This window comes from Eschrichtius robustus, chromosome 15 (genome assembly GCF_028021215.1).
Source record: "Eschrichtius robustus isolate mEscRob2 chromosome 15, mEscRob2.pri, whole genome shotgun sequence".
NCBI lineage: Eukaryota > Metazoa > Chordata > Mammalia > Artiodactyla > Eschrichtiidae > Eschrichtius > Eschrichtius robustus.
The window spans coordinates 40,774,176-40,801,302 of NC_090838.1; the positions used below are offsets into that span (position 1 = coordinate 40,774,176).

The 27,127-nt window shown below is 42.9% G+C and overlaps 1 protein-coding gene across 1 annotated transcript in view; it reads right to left on the minus strand.

Moving 5' to 3' along the window:
- LHCGR (luteinizing hormone/choriogonadotropin receptor) overlaps nucleotides 1–27,127 on the minus strand; it is a 61,666-nt gene that overhangs the window by 13,524 nt on the left and 21,015 nt on the right. Inside the window, exons 4-10 of the mRNA XM_068564083.1 lie at nucleotides 24,214–24,288; nucleotides 22,101–22,175; nucleotides 21,935–22,012; nucleotides 11,260–11,328; nucleotides 6,052–6,126; nucleotides 4,081–4,266; nucleotides 716–796 (exon numbers count right to left, since the gene is read on the minus strand). Of these exons, the coding sequence (XP_068420184.1) occupies nucleotides 716–796; nucleotides 4,081–4,266; nucleotides 6,052–6,126; nucleotides 11,260–11,328; nucleotides 21,935–22,012; nucleotides 22,101–22,175; nucleotides 24,214–24,288 (639 nt within the window). The remainder of the gene's footprint in view (nucleotides 1–715; nucleotides 797–4,080; nucleotides 4,267–6,051; nucleotides 6,127–11,259; nucleotides 11,329–21,934; nucleotides 22,013–22,100; nucleotides 22,176–24,213; nucleotides 24,289–27,127) is intronic.

Consider the following 27,127-nt stretch of genomic DNA (forward strand, 5'->3'; position numbering starts at 1 on the left):
CCAGAATTCTAAAGAGTCGTGTACCACAATGTTCATTGCAGCCCTATTTACAATAGCCAGGACATGGAAGCAACCTAAGTGTCCATCAACAGATGAATGGATAAAGAAGATGTGGCTCTTATGTACAATGGAATTACTCAGCCATAAAAGGAAATGAAATTGAGTTATTTGTAGTGAGGTGGATGGACATAGAGACTGTCATACAGAGTGAAGTAAGTCAGAAAGAGAAAGACAAATACCGTATGCTAACGCATATATGTAGAATGTAAAAAAAAAAAGGTTCTGATGTACATATGGGCAGGACAGGAATAGAGACACAGAGTTAGAGAATGGACTTGAGGACATGGGGAGGGGGAAGGGTAAGCTGGGACGAAGTGAGAGAGTGGCATGGACTTATATACACTACCAAATGTGAAATAGATAGCTAGTGGGAAGCAGCCGCATAGCACAGGGAGATCAGCTCGATGCTTTGTTTCCACCTAGAGGGGTGGGGTAGGGAGGGTGGGAGGGAGATGCAAGAGGGAGAGGATATGAAGATATATGTATACGTATAGCTGATTCACTTTGTTATACAGCAGAAACTAACACACTATTGTAAAGCAATTATACTCCAATAAAGATGTTAAAAAAAAAAGAAATCGTTGGCACTGATAATAATAAGATGCACGCACAATGAGACATGGCTTCCCGAGTTTCTTTGCATGCAAATACTTACAGTGTTTCATTATTTGGTCTCCTTGCTGTGCTTTCACATTGTTTGGAAAAGTTTTTAAAAATGGAAAATGAAAAATTCTGCCTGAAAGAGGTAAAAACAAACAAACAAACAACCACAGTTGAGCTTTTGGTCTTTAAACTAAACCTGATCATGTCTATTTATGCTTTGTTCATCCAAATCCTCTACCTATTACACCAGCCTCGTGTTCTGCACCATTGTCCTATCTGAAACGCTTCCTGGGAGAGAGTAAAGGCTTCTGAATTATCATTAGCGTGCTTCCAGCTTAGATAAAATGCTTCTGAATGCTAAGTCTTTTGTGTGGGCTCTAGAGATGAAAAAAACTTAAATGTATCACATTGAATCGTGGATTTTTCAATGCTCATTAAAAGCTGTCTTTGTGGTGTATTAAGGTTTGCTCCTCACCACACCGGCCTTGATGAACAAATAACCATTCAGAGTTCAAGGCTTTGAATTATAACTGGGAATCTCTTTTGTAAAGATTTGAAGATTCTGGACCTGACATTATGATGTGAATTTTCTGCTTTTTTGGATTATGTGCAGAAATATAATGTGGTTGCTCCCTATTCCTTCATGTTTCCCTCTAAGAAATTTAACCTATGGAAAGGGGAAAATGTCAAGAAATTAAAAGAAGGCTGTACTTATATTTTTCCTAAGATGAAACCAAAGGGAGGCACAAAGGAAAACTGGGTGAAGAAATAGCGGAAAGGAAAGCAGGCTGTGCGAACCTCAACCTTTTCTGAGGAGGAAGGAGAAATGAGGCAATCCAGAATGCATATTTCTATGTATTATTCTTCTCCAGTATTAACAAGACAGTTCCTTGTAGGAATGACTTTGTATAAAAGCAGGAAGGTGGAGAATATATAAGAACTCTCTGACCTACTGGACTCACTTTCAAAAATTAATCAGCTTGTTATTTTGCATGAGAGATAGACAGAGGGAGTGAGAGAGAGAGATTGTGTGTGTGTTTGATGCTGGCTCTGTATCTGATACTTAGAGATACTCTGTGTGAACCAATCTACAGTTAACAGGAAATGTGGTTGTTCTTGGCCTTCAGATAATAGCACTGGGTTCTGTCTACTGTATCTTTTTTGAAATTTTAATCATAGATACCAAGGAGAGTTTGGGGGCCATCTGCCTAGGCAGCTGTGTGCGTTATCCACACAGCAGCTGCAGGGCAGAGGGGTGACCCAGAGTTTGCACAAACAGTCCACTGACCCAGCTTCAGGCTCTCCATCCTCACTAACATCCAAGGTTTCTAGCTTTAGAGATAGGGAGTCAGTTGAAGCTTGTAATTCCAATCAAGACAACCTCTGTGTGACTGCATTCCCATCTCACTTTGATACTGGCCCACAATTGCGTAATGCCGTTTTTTTTTTTTTTTTAACCCGGAGGTTGTAGTCTCTTTCATCTACTGAAATAAAAAACCCCTGAACTAAAGTTTTAACATGTCAGTAATTTCAGAAGTGATGTGACCTCTTTGCCACAAAAGTGGAGGTGTCCAGAATCAGCTTTATCATAAACCGGCATCTGTATCCTCTGTTTTAGTTGTTCTGTCACCAGCTTTGCTCACTTCCAGCCCATCCTCCACCTTGCTGCCAGAGTGATACTTTACAAAAGCAAATCTGAGTAATTCTGTTTTGAATTCTTCAGTGGTTCCCCATCCTCTAAACAACTTGGCCTGGTACTCAGAGCCCATCACAGCCCACTTCTCCCTGGTCTCCTCTCCTCACTCATCCTCCTCCATGTAACCATAAGTCTTCTTGTTTTAGTTTTTCTGAATGACTTTCATCCCACTGTCTCTTGCCTTTGTGCCTTCACACAAGCTACTCCATCTTCTTGGTATGCTTTTCCCCACATGTGTCTAGCTAACTCCTATCTGTTCTTCAAGGCTCAGCAGAAGTCACTTCCTCAGGAAGCCTTCCATAAGCCCTGCTGCCATTTAGAAATTCTCCCTCTGTTCTCCCACAGTACTCTGTTCTGTTCTCAGCTCTATCATAACATTTGCTGTATTGGACTTAAATATTGGCTGTCATGTGTGTTGTCCCCAAACAGCTGCCTGTGACTCTGATGGTTGGGATGAGCTCTTACTCATCTTTGTATCTTCAGACTTTTGCATAGTGTTTGGAACACGGTGAGTGCTCAGTTAATATTCTTTGAAGCTCAGTTAATAGTGCATAGCTCTCTGAGTACAGTGAGTGGTCTGTCTTCTTGGTTACCTCAAAAGCTTCAGGTAGAACTGCACCTACCTATGCAAGGCACAAAGTAGGTGTACGATGATAACACGTGCTGGTTGATTAATTATAAATAGGTTGATTCTAAGACAGGGGCATTCTAGTGTCACTCTCTTAGTGCCTCATCTAATTAATTGATTGAGAATATCTGCTTAGGCTGTATAATATCCTTTTAGGGTGACGTTTTTCCAACTGTGAGTTGTGACCCACTAGTGGGTCATGAAAACAATAAGTGAATCAAGACTAGCATTAAAAGCAAAAAACATGAAATAAAATAGACAAGAGAATATCAGTGTTATCACATGTAAAACAGTTAAGTAGTGCTTTGTTTTATTTCAGTTACATGTGTCGTGTTTACTGAGTTGCAATGTAAAAAAAGTATTTCTTAGTATGCATTTCAGTGAGAAAGAAAAAAAGTCCGGAGAACAGTGCTTTCAGGAAAGAATGAAATCCTTCACACCCTGCCATTCCATTCTGGATTGAAGTGAATTAGTTGAATCAGTAAGATGTCCCCCACTGATCGCAAACCAGCCTGGAGCTTGTGCCTTTTCTGTTCCCACACTAAGCTAATCCTTAGGGGGCTAGGAATCTGTTCTGTAATAGAAGATAGTCTTATGTTGGGAGAGAAATAGCTTGAAAAAAAAAACAAACCAAACACTGGAAACCTTCTGTAGTGTTTTCTTTTCTTTTCTTTTTTTTAAACTAAGGATTAAGACATTAGGTAAAATTCACCCTACTGAGCCTACTTCCCCCACTTCTTTAGAAATGATGCTCTCTGATAAGGATTAGGGCTAGTTGATCTTTGAGATACCAGTTTTGTACTCCATTTTGCAACTGCAGTTATAGTCTGATTTCAGGCTATAGTTTTGAATTAGCTAAGAATAAGCTATGAAGGTCTTCTAGCTGCAGAGTGAATCGACTATTTGGAGTCAGTTTTCAGGAGGAAATAAGACAGTTCATTTTCTTCTGGTCTATCTGAAAGTGACCCCATGACTATGGAGCTGGTCTAGAAGGCAGGGAGTGAAGGGGCAGGGAGCCATCGACCGGTTGACTATTTTCAAATCTGAGTTTCTGCCACAGCCTGGCAGGCTTTACCTTTTGTTTTTTACTCACTCTTTTGTTGGCAAGTTTCTAAAAGCACAGCAGTGGCTGGGGTAAGTCAATGTGGCATCCAGGAGATTGGTAAATTTTTCTCTTGATGGCAGTTTTTTCAGAGAATAGGATGATGTGGCAATTAGTGTCTGAATGGACTCCAGCCCATAGCTAGGCAGGGCCTGCAGTTTAGTGGAAGAAATATCCCTGAAAAGTAAAAGGGAGAAAGGTTTATTTATTTATTTACTTAACATGTATGATTCATAGAATGAAACTTTCTCTCAACAATAGTATCCTTCTAGGTTCTGAGGAATCTTTTCTCCATCTTTCTTTCTCCCTAATTCTCCATTTCAGTTAGTCTCATTAAGATCTGAATTCAAAAAAGCTACGTGGTCTTTTTTCTGATATGAACCCCATTATTCTTTTCAAGGCTGAGTATAACTCCTTGTACCTGTCATACATTCATTAGCATTCTCTCTCTCGCCTCTGCTGCTTCCTTTCTCCCTCTCTCTTCCTCCCTCTACCCCTCTCCACTTAGCATAAGTGAAATAACTACTTGCTTTAAGAGAGAGCAGGCACATGCAGTGACATCAGCTTCTGTGCTCTACTCCAGGGGGAAATATTTAGGGCTTCAGATGCCTCGGTCTTTGATTGATCAAGCTCTGCAGGGTAGGTTTTCGTGAAGCACAGGCTAGTTACGCTATTCAGAGCCGCTGTGTGACATTAGCCACCCTCTGACTTCGCTAAAGGCAAGCTGGATTCATCAGTCCAAAGCAAGCAAACATTGGGCCATGCAAGCAAAACTGTGTGGAAAGCTCAGGTTTTTCACACAAGGTCCTGAATGCCTCAGCTTTTCTAGACTTGAGGCAATGCCCAAGAAAACTGCAAACAAATTAAATGTGAGGAGGAAGAGTCAGTGGGAATTTAAAAATTCTGCCCATCTTCTAATTGGCTGCTGCGGATACCCCATGAAAGTTTTCCAGGAGCATAGCCCCCTGCAGCAAACTGACCCAGTACTTAGTGCCCATCTCATGGGAGGGGCTCAGTAGGGGATTGATGGACAGATGAACTTGACAACGTGGCATGATGACTAGTGTAGGCCCTTGGTGGAATAATCAAGGTGGCAGAATTTGCCTTGGGGGCTGCAGACTCATTGCTTTTGTGTCCTTATTGATTTAGGTAACCAGTGTTCTCATTCTGCTTTCCAGAGTTATTATCTTAGATGTATTAGGGATTGACCACATGATTCTTTGCAGGCCTGGTGATTTTTTTTTTTTTTGGTGGGGGTAAAATATTTTAAATTAAGATTCTAGAAATGACAAGGTCTCATTACAAAGGAGTGAATCTTTGTTGATTGATTTTCAGTTTCAGTGAGAGACTCATGGGGGAAATATTTTGGGGGTGTGGAAGGAAGGACCACTTCTAGATATCACTTAAACCCTAAGGGTATAATGAGAATAGTTATTTGGAGAGTAAGAGACCTAGGTCTGGTCCCACTGTTCCGGAAAAGTCAGTGTAGATGCCTACCGGGCTCACAGTCATTTCTAAGCAGGCAGACCAAGCAGGTTTTCAAGCAAAAACTGTCATGCAGGGTGTCTTATGATCATACTCACTCATTCTTGTGCCTGACCAAAGGCAAATCTCCTTAGCTATTCAGTGCCCAAGTAGGTGACCAGTTTGCTGTAAGAACTCTGCCTATAGTGTGTGCTAGACTGGAGAGTATTCAAGCAATGTGTAAGATTCTGAGTCTGGTGTACTTTGAATATGAGACATAACAGACAGGGACCCCTAGGGTAGGATGGCAGAAGCTGAGAGACAGCAGACAAAACAGTGGGCAGGAAGCACGAGGAGGTGGTGCTTTGTTACGGTAACCCTTGCACGTGCAGAGACTGGTTCCCCACAAAGCAGGCTGGGGACCATGTGGCTGGACGCCCTGAGCAGGCCTGCTGGGCTGCAGCGGGTGGGGAGGGAGGGCAGCAGCGCTGTACTCACAAGATGCTAGGCCCTGTGGCCCCCCGGAAGGCGCCATTGTGTATCTTCTCCAGGTGCGCGTTTTCCTTTAGCTCCCTGTGGGGAAGGACAGTGTCCTTAAGTCACATTGGCCTCCTCTCAATTCTTGGAGTGGAGTTTGCAGCTCATGTGTGAACAGTCATAGCTGTGCGCATGCGCGGTGAGAGCAGCCTGTGGGCATGGCGCTCAGGGGTCGAGGGGACAAGGCGGGGCTGTAGGTAAAATGAGAAAAAGACGTTCTTGTCCTCGGAGAAATTGTGAAATCGCTGGTGTGCTTGGCTCCGCCTTTCCTCTGCGATCTTCCCCTCACTCAGTGGAACCCTTTGTCCTACAGCTTAAAGTACTCCCTACTTCTGTCCTGGAGTTGGGCACATTTACCACCAGGCAGCTGGGCAGGGAAGAAAATGCCGCTCCAGTGTTCAAGGCTGAAGGGAAGTGCAGCCCACTCTGCATCAGGCCGTCATGACCTTGGAGGGCTCAGTGTTTGTTCATAGTAATAATACTGAAGTTTGCAAGTTCTTTACTTAAAAGAAAGGTAGGGTCCATTCAAAGCTACCCCCTTTCACAACGTTAATTGGACTCTTTTTCTTTCAGCTGTGCATTTCTCAGTGGGTTAGAAAGGGGAGGAAGGACAGCCTGTATGGGAAATGCCCCCTACCCCGGGTGCCCCACGGGTCTGTGCCCTGTGCCTGATCGTTGCCAGGTGTGTGTATTGTAGAAACAAAAGGGTTGAAGGCCACTGCTCTTCAGGAAGCCAAAAGCTGCAGTGGGAGTAACTACTTGAGGGCTTCTGTTAACTAAGCTCAGGACAGCTCAGGGTGAACTGCTCAGGACCAGCTCAGCCTAGCCCCGCTGAGCAGCTCCCATCTGGGCCCTGACGCTGGTGTCTCCAAGGACAGGCCCCTCTCTGCGCGGACAGGGAAGCCGGGAGAGGAGTCCCTGGGCTCACACTTGTCAGCTTACTTTTGATTGCTTTCTTCCTACAAGAGAAGGGGTGGCGTCTCAAAGAACATTCTGGAAAACCCTGGACAGTGGGCACAGTGTACATCCATTGCTGGCGTGATGATTTTGAGCATAGGACATGATTCTTCTGCACCACTGTTACAGTGGCAAAACAAATACACCAACACCCACTGCCCCCTCCCTCGCAGGATCCCCAGTAATTACCTGGTTCATCTCATAGCTTTACAACTTGTTCATCATCTTTCTGCAAGTCTCCACATCACCCCTGCCATTTAAAAACTGTAAAAGCCCCTGCGTCTCACTCCCTCGGTGGCTGTCTTCCACATGCTTCTACTAAGCGTTTTCCTCGGAAAGCCTCGGCCCTTTCAGCACAATGCACCCGTCAGTCTCACATCGTCCCATCCCCTGGGTGTATTTCCACTTTCAAAGAGACGAGGTTGTCAGAGTCAATTGCTGTTTAAAATCTAAATCAAAAGAAAAACTCCTTCCCAAGCCTCCATGGCTCTTCTTCCTGATTTGATTTGTTTTAATTATGTTCAGTTATGGTCATAAATCATTGAAACCGGGCTCTGTGAGCAAATAATCCTCGAGTCAGCCAGGTCAAATTAATTGTTCAAATTTCAGGACAGCATTTCTCATGTTTTATTAAAACTCGGATCTTTTTGTATAATGATAACTCTGTATTATGTAACTTGGTCAAAAATAAATCCAAAATTCATCTACCACAGTTTCCTGGGGGTCGCTTTTGGGAGCTCTCCCAAGTGGCATGGCCTTCTGGGTGTGAGAAGGATAGGAAGGATGACTTTTGAAGTGCAGTGGGAGAACTCCCGAACTCCAGCCAAGGCTTCCCTAATGGGGGTGCTCTGGGAATGGTAGGGATGGGCTCTCGGATCCCTGGAGGTGCCTGAGGGTAACCTTCTGAAGCTACTCCTCTCCACCCTGTCTGTCTTAGTAAGTAACGTATTTGAGAACTTTGTAGGGCTATGTTGTCATTGTTCTGAACAACTTTGGACAGGCCTTTATATGAGGAAGTTGTCAGAAATGGGGCCGGACATGCCCATCGTTTGAAAATTTTGCTTGACGGTTTTGAAAACTACTCCCTCTGCCCTGCTCAACCCTTCGATGGGTCTGCTCGCTCTTAGAAGAGAATTCAGACTCCTTCTCATGGCCCCTCAGTCCTGATGACTTGCTCCATCTCCAGGTTAATCTCATCCAATGTCCCCTTTGCCGATGACCCTTAAGTCACACTGGCCTCCTCTCAATTCTTGGAGTTTATCAACTTCTTTTCTTGCCCAACTCAGGACCTCTGCACATGCTGCTCCCTCTTTCTGTAACGTGCTTCCTCTGATGATTGCCAGTGAGGACTCCTCGTCATCCTTTAGGCTCAGCCTAAATATCATACCCTTGGTGAGGCTGTCGCTGAGCACCTAACCTAGAGTCAGTCTGCGCCCGGTACTCTCTCAGGTCTCAGGGGTAGGTTATTCCCTTCACAGTATGTATCACTACCTGCAATAATTTCATTTATTTACTTGCCTTTTTCCTGTCTCTTCTGCTAGTACAGAAACTTCATTAGGGCAGGGACTGTTTCCACTGTACCATTGTAGACACAGCACTTAACATGGTGCCTAATATATTAGTGATGCTTAATAAGTGTGTGTTGAATGAATAAATGAATGGAATTGACTTGTGTTCTTGGCAAACTGATTTGTGTTCTTGGCTTCCTCTTTCTGGCGGTATGGGGAATACGTACTAATGGGACTTCGGGACTTTTCTAAGTCCATACCCATTCTGGCGTCTCTAAAGCGTTTGAGACACTGCTGACCAAGGACCTCCCACCTTACACTCTGCTTTCCCTGACCTCCCAAAGATGTACTCTGCTGATTAGCCTCTCACCTCTGCTTTTGCTCTGGCTTCTTTTCCTTATCTCTCGTTTCCCCCCAATTTTATATTCAGTCCTCTTATTTTTCCTCCTTGTGCAGGTGACCTCAGCCATAAAGAACTTCACCCATCCTCTCTCCTCAGGTAATTCTGACTTCTGTGTCTCTAGCCCTGGCCTGCCCCTTCCAGCCCTCTGTCCTCCCTGCTAACCCATGAGCCAACCTTCTTTAAGCACCCCTCTCACATTTCCTATCCCAGGACTTTCAACAGCTTATTTTCTACAGAAGAGAGTCCAAATTGTTTACTCTAGCATGTAAGGCCCTTCCTGCTTTGTCTGTAACCCACATCTAGGACTTTCTAAAAGGTACTGTTTTCTGGTCTTTGAGCACATCCCATGCATCCTCCTCTGGGCTGTTCTTGTCCTCTGACCGGAGTGCATTTTCCTTCCATCTTTGCCTGTCCAAGTTAGGCTCAGCTCAAAATCTACATCTCTCATGAGGCTTTCTCTAACGTCCTTCTCTTCTGCCTTTGAAATCCCAGAGGACTTTACCTCTCTCAGGCCAGGCACCATATTTTGCCTTCTGTTTTAGTAACTACTTAGTGTACAGTTTATATACCATTTGGAGATGTTTCTTCCTAGGCTGTAAGCTCCTGCAGGGCAAACACCAGGGCTTCTTCATTTCCCCTCAAAATATAGCATGTTCCTTCAAACACAGCTGATGCTTGGCAAACACTTGTTGAGTGAATAACAGAATGAGGCATCTGAGAGTACTGTGCCAGGAGAGGATAAGCCTCTGATTTTAATTTGGCAGAAACAGATTCGACTGGCCAGAGTGAACCCTGCGTTGAATTCAAGTCAACAGGAAAATGAGGGAAAATCCACTCCATGGTAGGAAGGACAACTGTTTAAAAAGCTACCATTCCTTGAGCACTTAGTATGTGCCAGACCTGTGCTACCTGCATAAAAATACAATCTTATTTAATTATCATTCATTCATAATTAACTATATAATGTAACAAATAATTAATAAATGAGCACGTACTCTATGCCAGGCACTGTGCTAAGTACTAAGGATGCAAAACAAACCTTTTCATTTTGGTGGCGGTATCCTCAAAACAAGCCTATTAGCAGCTCCATTTTATGGATGGAAACACTATGGTTTAGACTGGTTGAGTAACTTGCTCAAGGTCAAGGTGGTAAATAATGGGATTGGAGTTTGAGTCCCAGTTAGTGACTGTTAGATCCATTCTCTTCTCCACCAAGCTGTATAACATGGTATCCATATAATAGGGTCTTTGGTTAATATTTGTGGTTAAAATAAATAGTATATTGTATAGACTTATGCTGCTTAACTTCAGACCGGCAGCATCAGAATCTCCTGGGAGTTTGTTAAAATTTCAAATTCTCGGGCCCTACCCTAGACCCACTGAATTAAAATGTCTGGGGGTGGGGCTCAGGAACCTGCGTTTCAGCAGTCTCCATGTGATTCTTATGTGTGTTAAAGTTTGAGAAGCACTGGTGTAGACCATGGTTTATACACATGGCTTATTTATTATTAAAAACCTTTTCATTTGTTTGTTTTCCTTAACTTTGGCTTTAGTTGAGCCTTTCATGTGCTATTAGGTTTTACTGTACACAAGTGTATGGTGATTGTCACCTTACCCGGTACCTGTCATGGTTCAAGCAGCCTCCACCCTGGCCCTGCGAGCTTTGTGAATGAGCCCCTTTTTTAGAAAAGGAGCCATGGAAAGAAAGACAGGTTGAGAACAGTGAAGGAAGCAGTAGGGATGCTTCTCTAAAGTTGAAGGTTATTAACACTGGGGACTGGGGTAGGATGTGGTGAAAACGCAGGGCTCCCTCACCTTGTGGAAAATTAGCTCCTTACTCCCCCCGCACCACGTCCTCCCCAGCCCGCAGCAGTAGGGAGATGGGCTTCTGTGTGGGCCTGTTGTGGCTGATTAGGCTGGTAAATGGCATTATCCGATTTCTCTGCAGTGGGGCCGGGAGGAAGAATTTCTTCACTGAAATCACGCTGCCTCTAACACACCATCGACCCGAGCGAGGGGACTAGAGAGGGAGGCTGTGAGATGGAGGAGCCTAAAGTAGGGTGTTGAATATTTCAGCAAACTGTCAACTTCAATGTATCCAGGCTGCATCTATCTTCGATATCAGGGTGCTCTGCGGTTTCCAGCCAGCCAGTTGCCTAGTAACATGCGTGCCACACTGAGGACCAGCCATTTGAAAGTTTATTTTTGTCCTGAGTTAGTTGCTGAAGATTGAATGTGATCTGGTAGCCAGAGTAATATTTCATTTTTATTCATGAGCTGGGGAAATAAGCACATACTTACAGGGAAATCAGCGTTGTCCCATTGAATGCATGACTTTGTATTTCTTCAAATCCATTTCCATATAGTTTTCTAAGGAGGGAGGAGAGAGGTTTTAGGAGCGAAAGAAACACAGTTGGGAATCACACATTCTTCCTTCTGTGACATGTATTACTAAGATAATTACTGGCATTTACAATATCTAGCTCTGTTTCTCTAACATTTTAGATCCTCAGGGCCTGCTGAGATAAGACTGTTTTCTTGCTCTAGTTGGCTTCCACCTCTACCACCAGCACCACCACTAATTTGTTAAGTGTTTATTAAGTGCCAGATATTGATCAACCATTCTACATATTTATGATTTAATCCTCATCGTCACTTCCATTGCTCTGGTCAGAAACCTAAGCCTTCATGTTGCTGTGTAGCTTGCTTAATGTCAGAGAAAACAGCGGCAGAACTGGAATGTGAGGCTACAGCTGTCTAACACTCAAGTCTTGTCTCTGGTTCTACAGGCCTGTCTGGGCATATGGGCTTTCTGGGTCGCCGAAAGCTGAGGGCAGAAGAAGGCTCCAGTACTGAGTGAGTGTTTCTTTTTCTTGGATGAGTCTGTGGTTTTGCTGATGCCACATTTTGTTCCACAACCAAGATTTCAATGTCTGTAAACAGTTCTTTAAGACCCATTAGTGAATAGTGAAATCAATTTAGTTGGGTACAGTCAGCCTTAAAAAAAATGAAATAGAACAGAATGGAACAAAATGGAAAATGTTAAGAGTATCTTGCATGTCATCGGGGTAGTACTCTTTCTGAAGTTTTGTTCCACCATTTTTGAATGTTATGTACATGTAAGTATATGTATACATATATACGTATAAGTCTGCCCAGAACAAGACATAGGAGATTTCTTAGAACACAGATGCTGGGAAACGTTAGAGGCAGAAAAGAGCTTGGAGAGGAGCAAACGGCAACCCTTCATTTGACAGAGAAGGAAAGAGGCTCAGAGAAGAAAGTGACTTGTCTAAGTTTCACAATAGGTGGAAATGAGACCAGAACACACTGTGACTGGGGCTACATCCAGCACATCAGTTTTGCTGGGTGTTTTGACTCTTCTTCCCTGAGATAGCCACACGGCCCCTCTTCCTCCTCCTGTAGAGCTATGTTTGAGGTCATGTTCTCGGTGTGGGCTTTCCTGGCCACCCTATTTAAACTGTGCCCCCAGCATTCCAGCATTCTCTGTCTCCCTTCTCTGATTTGCTTTATTAGCATCTGACCCACGATTATATTACTGTCTGCCTCCCCAGCAGAATGTAACCTTTATGAGAGCAAGGATTCAAACTGTTCTGTTCATTGCAGAATCCCCTGCATGTAGAACAGTGCCTGGCGCCTGGGAGGATTACAGTAAATATATGTTAAACGAATTGGATGAACAAATGGTTATATATAAGATGAATTTCTCACTGTAAATCATGGCCAAGCAAGTTTGAAAGCCACAGTCTCAAATAGAAATATTTGTGTAAGTTGTTTATGAACAATGCTACGAGACTCAAGTGAGAAAGGGCTGTGGTATGATATAAAATTAAGCCGCCGCATGTGGCCCGGTGCTAGCTTCCCTTTACCGGGTTGCTGGCAGCTGCACGCCCATGTCAGGGGCAGGTTGGGGGTGATGTGAGAAACAGTTTAGACACAGTCTCCACCTACTCCTCCAGGTGGCTGCCGTCCACGAGGTTTCTCTAGCCTTTGTTAAATAAAACAAGCGTGGGATTTAATTTCATTGTATGTGGATGTGTGTAGTGTGGATGTGTGTAATATGTATGTATATAGTGTGTGTTTGTGTTTGGGGGGGGTCTCTTTCCATCAACACACCTGAGACAAACCAGCATATAAATAAGTATAGTTGGGACTCAGTGTTGAAGCTTGACACTTGAACACTGAAATTCAGAAAATATAGAGATTATAAAATAACTGAGTTCAAAGAGAGCAGGGGAGCATATTTAATTCGTTTTGTTAAACCCCCAGATCTCTCATAATGCATGCTACCTAACGTGAGTCCAGTCAACAGGCTGGGTGGAGCGGTGGCCTTGCCCTTCCACGGGAGGAAGAGCCTTGTCTGGCTTCCCCTGCTCTCATGGGCTTTCTTCTGGAATTCTTCTGAGTTTACAGCTTCACACATGAGCTCTTAACTGTATTCTGTAATGGATTATTGGATGCCATTTTTCAATAGTTTTCCATCCCCATTTATATTGTAGAATCCGAGGGGATTGGTATTTGGTTTATCTCTGTTGTCTTGTGGAATTACACACAACTTTCACACAATCCCACTAGAATTCTCTTTTTATTTTACACTTAGAATATTGTTCTTTGGCAGTCTCTTGTCATTTTGGGGATTGAATTCCTTTACAGTAATCTCTTTTAGATGAAGAAATCATACCTGTCTTTTCTCTGGACTTCTTTGAAACTGGATTTCTTAGAGTCTAGGCCAGTGTTTGTCAAATCATTCTCCTCCATCCACTGAATAGGAATCATCTGGAGCTGCTGGCCACAAATGCAGATGCAGACCTACTGACCACATGCACTGCAGACCTACGGAATCAGAACCTGGCCGTGGTATCCAGGAAAATGCACTTTTATAACAAGCTCTCCCAGTGAGCTTTGGGCATGCCACTTTGGGACCTTGCCCTAGGGTATATCATAGGATGGTGCAGCTCTCATTATTTCCATAGTGCACATCAGATGGTCTGCTGGACAGAATTGAGTCCAGAGTCTGGTCCCCTTACTGCTTTCTCTACCTTCTTAGTGGTGGAACTACATGTGTAGAAAAAGTAGCCCCTACCGTGCTTTTAGCAAAGCAAAGCTGCCAGCACTTGTCTGGATGCCCATTCCTCATCACTGGTGTGTGATACCCTGATCCTACTTTTGATACATATTAGGATTTTATACTTGGCTTTTTTGGTGGGGCTTACAATGCCATTGCTCTAAGTGCAGCCTTGCAGTTAAGTCTGCAAGCCCTGAACCCAACTGCCTGGGCTTGGATCCCAGCTCTACTGCCTATGAACTGAGTTACTTTGGGCAATTTACTTAACTTACCTGTGTCTCAATTTGGTAATCTGAAAACAAAGATGATAATAATAGTCTTGACCTCAAAAGGCTGTTGTAAGACTTAAAACAGTAAACATACACTGAGTACTTAGAAATAGGTTCTGGAACAAAGTAAATGCTTAATGTGTTGCTCCTATGATTATTCTTCTTCTTATACTTAACAGTGGCTTCCAGCTCTCTGGCCAGAACAGAGAGAAAGATCTCCCTTTCCATGCTCTGGACAGCATGTCATGAAATGCAGTGACCTGTTTAATTGAACTGTCATTCTCCTCTATTGAGGTAGGGGCCTTTCTTCTCCTGGGTAGAGCAGGTCAATTCAGTGGCCTGGGCTGCCCTGAATGTACTCATTCTCCAGGGGCCCTCAACCACCTTTGGTCTATGTTGGCACCATTGACATTTTTGTATTTGGACATTTTTTATGTCTTAAAAAAAATTTTTTTTTATAGCCTGGGTTCTGCTTCTTCCAACTTTCCAAAGAAAATGGCTCACCATTTCCTTTTCAGCTACTGCTCTTTGGCTCTGTTCTTAACATTTGCAGACAATAGAATGTGCTGCCTTGTTTTGATTAAAAGAGTGGCTTCCTTACTTTGGAGAAATTACAGATGTGAGTGGGAAACCTCATGCTGTCAGGGCTGCACAATGCTTTAAATGCCCTTTAAAACATCTGGAGAGTCACTTCAGATAGCTTTTTTCTAAAACATCGTGGTGTCAGAATTAAATGAGGAGGGCTTCCTTTGCTTTGAGGATGCTGTCACAGGCATAGAAATGAATTTTTCTCTCTCCTCTATTACAATAGCTGTACCTTACTTTAAAGCATTGTCTACATTCTCTATTCAAATGTCAGAAATTTTGACTCAAACAGAGAGAATGGCACCTTTTTATTCAAAATAAGATTTGGGCTTTAGAACTTAATCACAGATGACACTCTAATTCTGAATACTGCCTTATAGCAAACTCCAAATATTCCTGGGGCTTTAAAAGCGTTTCTGGGGTTATATTAGCAGTCTTAGACATTCTGCCATAGTTCCCACTTGATCATGTAGCCACCTAGTTTTTGGATGATTTCAAAGAAGAAAGCCTAATTTAGGTTTACAGATCCTCGGGGTCTCAAAAAGTGACCCCATTGAATGGGGAGGTACCTCACGCCTTAGGATCTGGGGTCTTCCCATGTCTTTACAGAAGACATATAAGATCCATGTCTTTGAGAGGCTCATAATCTCAATGGGTGAAAACATGAAGTAATGAAAGAATGATACAAGCCAGTAGACATTCCTTGTGAGCATGTGTGGTACACAGAAATGAGAAGTCTTGGAGAAGTCCTCTTGGGTTGGAGAAGTCAGAGAGGCTGCATGGTGGAGCTGAGACTTGAGTCAGACCTTGCAGAATTAGGAATATTTGTTACTGAAGGGGAAAGCATACTATTTTAGAAAATATGCCCTGGTAGTATATCTATAAGCAAATTTTTATCAAATGACTATATAAGCACCATCCTAAAGAAGAGGGATCCTATCCTATCCATCACCTGAGGGATCCTATCCTATCCATCACCACTTTCTACATGAAGTACTTTGCTGAAGTCCTTTTATATCTGAATGATTCCTCATGTATGAAGACACTTCTTTAGTGGATGCCCTGGAAGTCATTGTATGGATAACTGTCTCTGGTCACTACTATATGCTGCCATGACCCTACTTTTGGATGTTCATCAGAATTCCCCCATTTCTGTGGGGCTCACAGTCTCTATAGCAAGGGATTCCTTTCTCTGATATGAGCATGCCTCTTGCTTTTCAGCAGTACTGAGTTTTTATGTTTCCCTCCACCACAGCCAAGTTCATGTCAACTTACCACATGCAACAATAAAACGGTGACAGGTATCTAAAATAATGATGACAGCAATGCAGTATAATATATTGAATAAAATTTTTGAAAAATCCATGTTTCATAGTGATGCTTAAAAAGAGAGCAAGACCCTATGGAGAACAGTATGGAGGTTCCTTAAAAAACTAAAAATAGAACTACCATATAACCCAGCAATCCCACTACTGGGCATATACCCTGAGAAAACCATAATTCAAAAAGAGTCACGTACCACAATGTTCATTGCAGCACTATTTACAATAGCCAAGACATGGAAGCAACCTAAGTGTCCATCAACAGATGAATGGATAAAGAAGATGTGGCACATATATACAATGGAATATTACTCAGCCATAAAAAGAAACAAAATTGAGTTATTTGTAGTGAGGTGGATGGACTTCGAGTCTGTCGTACAGAGTGAAGTAAGTCAGAAAGAGAAAAACAAACACCATATGCTAACACATCTATATGGAGTCTAAAAAAAAAAAGAAAGGTTCTGAAGAACCCAGGGGCAGGACAGGAATAAAGACGCAGACGTAGAGAATGGATTTGAGGACATGGGGAGGGGGAAGGGTAAGCTGGGACGAAGTGAGAGAGTGGCATGGACTTATATATACTACCAAATATAAAATAGATAGCTAGTGGGAAGCAGCCGCATAGCACAGGGAGATCAGCTCCGTGCTTTGTGACCACCTAGAGGGGTGGGATAGGGAGGGTGGGAGGGAGACGCAAGAGGGAAGAGATATGGGGATATATGTATATGTATAGCTGATTCACTTTGTTATAAAGCAGAAACTAACACACCATTGTAAAGCAATTATACTCCAAAAAAGATGTTAAAAAAAAAGAGAGAGCAAGAGAGAAAGAGAGGAAAAGGGAAAAGAAGGAAACCTCTTTTATATAGAAGAGGGCTGGCTAATAAATGTAGAGGAGTGATACATTTAAAACTATCATTTTGTAGCTCTCTATATAATAACTGAATAATGAACAGATGCTGAAACCATTGGGTGGAAGGTTGTTGGCCAACTGGATAGGCACATGAACTCAGAGTATCCCACAATGGTTTACTTATTTATGACAAAGGGAAAAATGTGCCCTTACAATGAGGAGGTCTGGCAATCACCACCTTAACCCGATGGCCAAGGAGTGGCACAACATGACACAATGGGCCTCCTGGTTTGATGCAGTGGGAGACGTATAACCTCCCCTTTGCAGTATTCTTGCAGAAATGTTGACCTGAATCTAATCAGGACAATGCAGTCAGATGAGTCCAGACAACTGTCCTGGGCCCTCAAAGGAATTAGTGTCATATAGAACAGAGGAAGGCAGGGGGGCAGTTCTCAGGAGGGGGGGATGGGAGGTAAGGTTGGGAGGACTAAGGGGCATAACAGTAAAAATGCAATGTATAAACTTTGAATTCTGACTTTAAAAAAATTTATAAAAGACATTTTCATTTGAATATAGACTGTAGGTTGGATGATGTCATTAAATCCATGTTGATTTTCTTAGGTGTAACGGTGTTGTAATGTAGAATGTTTCTGTTTAAGGAGATATATGCTGAAGAATTTAGGTGGGAAGTGTCATGATGTCTATAAACTTCTTTTGGATGGTTTGGCAAGAGGGAAATGTGTTATATATACTTAGCTATCTAGAGATGGAGTGGGTGTGGTAAGCTGTTAATAGTAGGTGAAACTAGGTAGGGTGTACAGGGCTGCTCAAAGTGCAGTTCTTTCCACTTGTCAGTGGAAAGACAAATGGATTCCATTTGTCAGTTAAAATTTTCAAAATAAAAAATGTTTAAAAAGAGATGATGACACACGATGTTTTCATGATGGTCTGAAATAACTGGCTTGCTGAATATGAGCTTTTAAGTGGTGGTACGGTGTAGTTGACACAATGTAATTGAATTTGCACAGGGAGGTATTAATAATCCCACTGGAGAGACAGAGACAGAGGCATGTTGCCGTGGTGTGACTTGACTAAGGCTGGTTAGACTCAGAGCCAGGACTGGAAGCCAGGCTTTCTACTTCACTGGCCAATAGCGGCTTGTCCACTATTCTCCACTTGTCCTTAATTCTCCACTGCGGCTTGTCACAGGTGTAGCTTGGAGTCTTGTCATCCTTTGCCAGGTCACCCTTCTCCGAAAGGTCTTAGAGAATTAATTGCTATGATCTTTCCTTCGGTGTGTGGAGTTCAGACGTGAATCAGGGTTGACTCCTTTTTATTTATTTATTTTTATATTTATTTTTGGCTGTGTTGGGTCTTCGTTTCTGTGCGAGGGCTTCCTCTAGTTGCGGCAAGCGGGGGCCACTCTTCATCGCGGTGCGTGGGCCTCTTCACCATCGCGGCCTCTCCTGTTGCGGAGCACAGGCTCCAGACGCACAGGCTCAGTAGTTGTGGCTCACGGGCCCAGTTGCTCCGCGGCACGTGGGATCTTCCCAGACCAGGGCTCGAACCCGTGTCCCCTGCATTAGCAGGCAGATTCTCAACCACTGCGCCACCAGGGAAGCCCAGGGTTGACTCCTTTTTGAGACTGGTGTGATAAGTCATCTAGAATATTTGAAAGGTGGTGGAGCCAAACCCTGCTCATTCAGGGGGGAACGTCTCAAGGTAGCCTCTTGAGGGGATTTAATGAAAAGCCACATTGGCTATAAAGGGACATAAAAGCATAATGCATAGCTTTAGCATTAGCCCCACTGAGCTTCTCCAGCATCAAGTGAAGTGTTTTGTTTTCATTAAATGAGCTCACAGTTGCTAAAGATCTGGGTGGGGGGAGGACAGGAAAGGTTCCATGAAAACCAAAATCTCAAATACTACTAATAATGAAAAGAGAAGGCTTGCTTTCATTATTTTCTAATTAGAGAGTTGAACTTTATAGCTGAGGAAATAAGGCTTTCCTCTTTGAATGTAATACCCTTTTCCAATGGGGTACTCCACATGATCCTTCACTTACAGAAGGGCCTGTTCAGCTGAGAACAAGTGCCAAGCAAATGACTAATCACTTCCTTCCAGATGAAGGGCCGAGAGTGAGGAGGGGGTGGAAGCACAATGCCCCCGCGGGCTCTCTGGGAGAGATGGAGCTGCAATCCTCATTAACTTCAGAGGTGGGGCAGTTATGCTGCTGGTAGGCACTGTTCTTCTTAAAATTATAACTAAACTAAGTTAATGGCCCCTAATAAAACCACTGTGCAGCTCTTGTGTACCAATGCTGAAATGTGATGTGTGAGAAGAAATCTTTAGTTGTCCCTTGGCTTCGGTGGGGTGGCCCCATCTTGTGAGCTCATAGACCCCTATAGGTTATCTCAACATTCATTTTCTTATTGGTCTTCTTCCACATCTTCTGCTCTTTCATTCTTATTCTGCTCCACCCCTATTGCTGTGCATGTATCTGGGAGGAGTACCTATTGGTTCCTGCTTATTTTTAGATTTAGGTGAAAATCAAAGGGAGTATTGGATATTTGTTATCTTTGAATTAAAGTCTACTCTGCTGAGTGGTTTCTTCTTAATACTTTTTTCAGGGTTATTTCTAAGCCTTTAGCCCCTTACCCCTGCATGTAAAACCCTCTGCAATCCAGTGTCTCCTCCACCCCTGCCATTTATCTAAATGTATTTTCCATTTCTTAAGCAGGATGTTTACTCCCAATAAGAATGCCTCATCCCATTTTCCTCCTTCCCACAGCCATGCTTTTGCTCACGTTCACTTGGAATATTCATTCCCCTTTTCTCGGTATATGGTATCACAAAATGGGTAAGACCATGACTCTGGAGCCAAGACTGTCTGAGTCTAAAGCTTGACCTTGGCCAAATTACTTAAATTCTCAGTGCCTTGGTTTCCTCATCTAAAAGCGGGCCTGATAGTTCCTACCTCATAGGGTTGCTGCGAAACTAAAATGAGTTTAAAAAAGTACTTTAAAACAGTGTCAGTGCTATATAAATATTAGCTGCTTTTATCACTTTTACTCATACAAATGTTACTGATTCTACAAGGTCTAACTCAAGTCTGCAGCCTCTCTGATTCTCCAGACCAAGAGGACTTCTCCAATACTTCTCATTTCTGTGTACCACACACTCACAGTGAATGTCTAGTGGCTTGTATTATTCTTTCCTTCTTTCATGTTTTCCCCCATTGAGATTATGAGCTTCTCAAAGACATGGATCTTATATGTCTTTTGTGTCCTCAATAAAGACGTGGAAAGACCCCAAATCCTAAGGCGTGAGGTACCTCCCCACTCAGTGTTTGCTCTGTAAATGCCCTGTTTCTGACAGGGGACATGATGAATGAGTAGTTCCAGATCCGTATACAATGGTGAGTCAGAAACACTTTCTAAACAGCTGGAAGAGCTACAGTACATGAGGGAAGTGGAGGAGTAGAAAGACTGTAGAGAAGTTTTTCTAGGGTCTAGTCTCGTTTCTGGTGTTCAAGAGTTTCCAGTTAAGAAGTTGAGTTATTTTGAACCTGTTTTTGGTTGCTGCTCTGTATTCTTTTGGTTGCAACACTCTGAGTCAATGCTGTATTGGCCACAGCTTTGTAACATGACACTTGTGTGTGTTGAATTACACCTACACAAAGTAAAAGTACTATTCAAATGCAGTGTACCGTTGATACCAATTTCTAGAATCCACTGTATAGAAGAGAGTCCTCTGAGATGGTCACTCCTCTTGTTTCACGACTACCTCCTCCTCTCAGGGTCACCCAATGCACGCTCTCTCTTTCTTTAAGGACATTTAAGCTCATTTATGGCCTCATCACAGGTCCTGCCACGGACTGTAACCTAAGCAGAATGAGTGAGAGGAAGTGGATGTGGGGAGCGGGTCGAACACTTGTCACTGGGCTTTGGACATAAATGAGACATGGTGCCCAGGATGCTGCCTCTGAATGGTGGGGCAAAGGAAGGTGCCGCATGTAAAGATGGCAGGGATCCCAGGGGAAGGAAGTCAGGCAGGTGTCCAGTGAAGAGAATGAGTTGGGTTATCTTAGTACGATGCCCCTTGAACTTTAACGTGCATGTGAATCACTTGGAATCTTATGAAAATGCAAATTCTGAGTCAGTAGGTCTGGGATGGGCCTGAGAGTCTGCATTTCTAACCAGCTCTCAGAAGATGCTGTAGAAGCTTGTCCATGGACCATACTTTTAGTAGCAAGGCCTTAGGAAAGAGCGTGAAAGGGATAGGCCTGTGGACCTGATAACCTGATAAGTGACTGCCAGATAAAAAGACATTATTTTCAAGTATTAAAGGATTTAGGGAATGGGCATCGATGGTGTTCCTTCAGAAGCAAAGTGAGCAGGTTCTAAGGGGAAGGTGAAAAATGAGAGAGAGATAGAGCAGGGTCCATTGATCAACTACTCTACCTACTTGGAGAATATCCTTTCAAACTCTTCTCAGTTGAAACTTGAAATTCCTGTGCTCTCTTTTAACCAGGGCAGCGACTCCCCTCCGGGCTGTCTCTTCTTAGCTTCAAAGCAGTCCACTGATGTAGTGAACAATTTCATCAGTTGGAAATTTGGTCACTGTAAATCCTCAGGGCCCATTTGATTAATTCTGAACTTAATGGGTTGGTTGGTTGTCATGTGAACATGTGACCTAGCTGCCATCCCACACAACTCCTCTCACCCTTGGCATTTTAGGTCAGAAAGAATGTCACCAGAGAGTTAGGAACATGGTAAAAGATGAGAAAGAGCCCACCTCAAGCTAGAAGTGGGAATGGCAGGAGCTGTATGGCAGAGCGTGAATCTGCGAGTTTACTCACAGTGTTATGGATTCGTTATTCATCCCTTGAAAAGCATTTCCTGGTACGGTGGTTATGTGTAAGTTATCACAAATTTCCCTTGAGGAATGAAATGAGAAATATTTACTTTCCAAATTTCAGATGCAAATAGGAAACTGTTATGCATAGCAATCAGCCTGGTACTTACAGAATGAAATTAAATTCAGAGGAGAAGATCTTGGTAACATCTGGAAGCTTTCGGATGCCTGTGTTACAGATGCTCCTGTGGTTTGGGGCAGGGTGGGAATGTGGGCAGAGTGAGTAAAAGTGATTGTTATTAAGGAATAAAGATAAAAACAGTAGAAAGGCACTTTGTAATACTATTTTCACATTATATTTAAAAATATGGAGTTTGGCTTTATCAGTAACACTTCTAGCTGCTGAAGATCATCAGAATTTAAAAGGCCCTGACACTGTGGGAGTAGTTACTCTAATGACTCCTATTTAGAGATCTAGGGGATGGGACTAAGCTTTTAAGTCTTTTTCATTTACGTCTGTGAATATTTCCAGCCTGTCTTTTTCCTATGGCATCAATTGCATTTTCGTATTTTATTGCATTCCATTTCCTTTTGCTAACTAGTTTATTCTGTGCTCTTGATGGTTCCAGAAAGCATCTCACTACTTTAGAACAGGTTTTAACTCAAACACTTCAGGAGGATTAATCTCCATGTGAGAAATCCATTTCCTCATTATTAAAAATCTCCCTTTACTTAGCTACCTTGCGATTCAAGGAGTTCTTGCTTGTATCTCACTGAGATCATTAAACATTCTTTGGGTTATTGGAGCTACTCAGGACTCCTCTTCTTTTCCTCCCACCTTTTATTTAGCCTTCAAAGAGGAGAGAGGCTTCAGTGATAGGTTAAATTGAAGGATATTTTGTTACACAAGAATGGGAAAGGAATCCAGGCATCTGGATCTCCCCCAATCGCGTTTTAAATTCACCAGCCATGGTCACTGGACAACTGAAATGAACTGCCCGGCACTCTGGTGACAATGAAAGGAAGCCATCTTTCTCTTTTGGCTCACTCTGGTTCTCTTCCTTACCCGTTGCCCCAGATCACACAGAATCCTTGCCCTGTCTGTGGCTGGTGAAGGCAGTGTGGGCTTGGACTGCAATGTGTACCGGGGTTGGGAGAATATTGCTTTTTAGGGGTGAAATGCTGTTTAATAAAGACAACGATTCTTAGATAACAAGGGGCTGCAGTGGTCAAATTTGGTTCTGGGATTTTCTTATGTTTTTCCAAAGTAGTTGATGCTGCGGATACTTATGTGTCCCATAGACCCCTCGGAGGTCTGGAAAAGCAGAACACTTTAGGAATTAGGAATTCCTAATTGGGTTAGGAATCATCATCCACTGTTAGAGCTGCTGAAGGAGCTACACGCGTGCCCATCCCCGAGGGCAGGACTGCTTGGATGTTGTGGAACACTAGAGAGATGTCTGCCCCTCCTCCTCTTTTTTTTTTTTTTCAGCTGGTAGGGGTTGTGGACTTTGCATCCTCTAGAGATTTTATGAAATTTAATTCATCAGGAAGAAGAGAGAATGGACATCTGTGTTAGAGGGTTAAATGTTCATTTTTTTCTGTGTGAATAAGTGATTACTTGATATATGAGAAGATCCATGGTGATTAATTTATAGATTTGTATCAAGTTTCAGGAATTCTGGTTTTGCTGGCAAGGCAATGAATCTGCTGGGCTATGGTGGTACTTATAGTTCTAACTAGTGGACTTAATAAGTTTTAATGGGAAATAGAAAATAATGATTTCGTTTATATGGCACAGTGCCTACCTCAAAGTAATGCTTTAAAAGTTTTCACTTAACGAATGAATGAACACATGAGAGAAAGGAGATCAATAATTTTCAACCAGGGATGGGCATCAAATCAGAATTGCCTCTTCCACTTTCACCTATGCTCTCTCTACCTCGCCACCTCACCTTAGAGATTCCGATTTACCCGTTTAAAGTGTCCTGACCTCCCTGTTCCATGCCCACCAGCACTTTGAAAATCATTGCAAAGGGGTGATAGTCTTCTTGGATGTTTGGGATGGAGAAAATGTTGGGAACCACTTACGTGTATTTGAAAGCACCCAGCGTGGTAGCTGATAAGAAATGCTGATTAAATTTTAATCAGAGGGCTGAAGACAGACATGCAGATAATGCTAAGTATGTGGTTTAAAAATTCTCTCCAACCTTTTAATTGTTTAGGTTTTCATCAGATGCCCATGTTCCCCTCCCCAATTGCTTAAAAAGGAAAATTCCTCACAGGTATTTTAACCGGGGGAGATTTGTAAATGCTCCAGGCTCAATGTACACCAGATTTTTAGTGTTCTGGATCAGTCTGTAAAGAGAAATGGAAAAACAGGCAGCAGTTTAATAGATGTGTTTCGTTTGGAATGCACAAGGTCATGGTCACCAGAGGATGCTGGCTGAAAGTGGCATCAACAAAATCAAGTGACTTTCCTGTGCTTGAGGGGAGCTCCAGGGACCCTGGGGATAGAAACAGAATGGTGAGAGCTAGTTGGCTATTGCCAGGAAGTTCTGCTTTCAACCTCTTGCTGAGATAGGTGTAAGCATCATAGCTGGCAGTCTGTTCCATTCTCCCTTGCACCCCCTGAGGAAGCACCAACATCCTGGGCTCCTGGCCAGCTAGGTCGTGCCCCACCATGGAGCCAGCACACTGGGGGTGATGGGAGATTCCATTCCCAGGAGAAATGAACCAATTGGCTACTTGTCCTTGTAGGCAAACTGGTCTTCTTTGTAGTGTGCTGGCAGTCACACTGACCAGTTATCCAGATGGGCACTCAGTCTTTGTAAAAGCCCAGGGCGGAGGCCGGGGGCTTGGGTTTGGGGGATTTTTTTGTCCATTCTATGGATAATTGGTTGTGTGATGATTCCAAGCCTCCTAACTTCCCGGAGCTAATGCTCCCTCCTGTGAAATTAGAATAATAATAGCGCTCTTCCTACCTCACAGGTTGGCAGGTAGTGAGTAACATAATAGGTAGAGATAATGTACAAGGCAGGGCTTTGCAAAATACAAAAGTACAGCCATAATACCACAGTGGCGTTATTGCTCTCTCCCTAGTTCCCCAGTGACTTTGAGAAGCAGCCACATTTACTGGGTTCTGTCTACTTTGGATTCAATAAAAGGTAGTACATGCCTTTGGCTTTTTTAACCCATGCAGCAACCACCTAAGGAAATGATAATTACTCTTGTTCTGTAGAGAAAATCTAGTGTATTGGTTAGGTGGACGGACTCTGGAATCAGCTTGGTTTTACATGCTGGTTTTACTAATTGTATGACCTTGGATACATCACTTAAAGCTTGGTTTCCTCATAGTGTAGTTTTCGAGCAGTAAATGTGTGTGTCTCGATCGCAGTAAGGCCTCCACCAGTGTTAACAGTGCCTATTCTAGTTGATGAAATCAGGAAGTTGAATGATTTGTCTCTAGTCACAGAGCTGAGAAGTTGCAGCACTTGGAGGTGAACTCGGGTTTTCTGACTCTGAGTCTAGTGTGCATTCTACCTTCTAAAGTTACCCACTATTGGTGCCTATTTCCGTCCTTTCTGTCCCTTTGATTCTTAAGAGGTGAGTGACGTTTTGTTGTAAGTATTTTTACAACAACTGAGTCAAGCAATCATGGGCCACATAAGACATTATGTGGGTAGGATGGAAAGAACTTTTAATTTTTAAGACTCTTTTGGGGTCTGACCACTCATCCATACATTCATTCAGTCAACAAACATTTATTGAGCACCTACATGTGCCAGGCATTGTTCTAGGTGCTGGAGATACAGCTGTGAACAAGACAAAGAGGGCTTGTGGGGAGCTAACACTCTAGTCTTAGGGCCTTCTTTGGGAAAAGTCCATAAACTTTCCCTTAGAGCACTTTATTTTTCTTTCTGTATTGATAAATTGATACTTTATCTGTTAATAAATGTTGCTGTGCATCACGAACAGCTTTATTTATCTCAAGCTGCTCTGCTTCAACATTGCTTGGGAAGTCTGTTAAAACTGCAGTTTTTCAGATTTCCAGGTCTGGGATAGGACTGTCACCTGTAATGGAAATGACCTTCCCCCCTCCCCACTCCCCTCTTGAAATTCTACTTCACAGCGAAGTCCATACTATACCTTTTGCACTTAAACACCCATTATTTCGGATTTCCCCATAACTGTTTGGTGAGTTAGTCTTACGTCTCTGGTTACACCATCATTTCCTGGGGGAGATTTATATTTTACCTCCTCTGTATTCCAGTAGCATTTGACCTTTGGTTGGACATGTGTACCCACATACTTATTAATTAACTATTCTCTTTAGATAATTGCTATTTGGACCATTCATAGGGAGGCCTTGTGGTATAGTGGAGAATACACAAGCTTTGAAGATAGGCTGGGGTTGAATTCCAGCCCTGCCTTTGTCTAAGGTGCCACATTGGTCAAGTTACTGACCATTCTGAGCCCCCATTCCTTCCCATGAACAGAAGAGATAATTACCCCACTTTGCAGGGCAGCTGTGAGAATTAAATGACACAACCTAGAGGAAATAAAGGCCAAGTACAAGTGCTCAAAATATGTTTGTTGCTAACATCTTTCTCGCTTCCTTAACTTTTGAAACTCTTCTGCAGATGCGGTTTGTAGAAGGTCAGGTTTGGGCCAAACAAGGAAGTAGTAAGAAGTCTGGTTTAGCAGTCACATGACCTGATTTCTAGTCCCAACTCTGGCACTAACTTGCTGTGTGACATCAGGCAAGTCAGTTAACCTCTTTGGGCCACAGGTTTATCATCTGAAAACTGAATAGAGCCAGTCTTCTCCCATCCCCTCTTTTTTGTAAATTGGAGGAAAATGATAATTTGGAAAGGATTATTTTTAGGACTCAGTTCAAAAACATCACAATAATAACAACAAATCCAACATACACATGCCAAACACTTTTACATGGTAGGTTTCCAAGAACCATTTACTAAACAGACGAATATGCCCGAACAGTCCCCAGTGAACTAATTCATGATCTCTAAGCTCCTTTCCAAATTTTCCCACCACCCCAAGAACTCCATACCCTCCCTTCCATAAGGTAAGAGCTCTTTGGCAGGACTCCACAACGTCAATTTTAATTTCCAACTTCGTGTTGTGATGTTTCAGAGTTTATAGAGCTCCCAGGGAGAAGCAGTTGTCACCATGG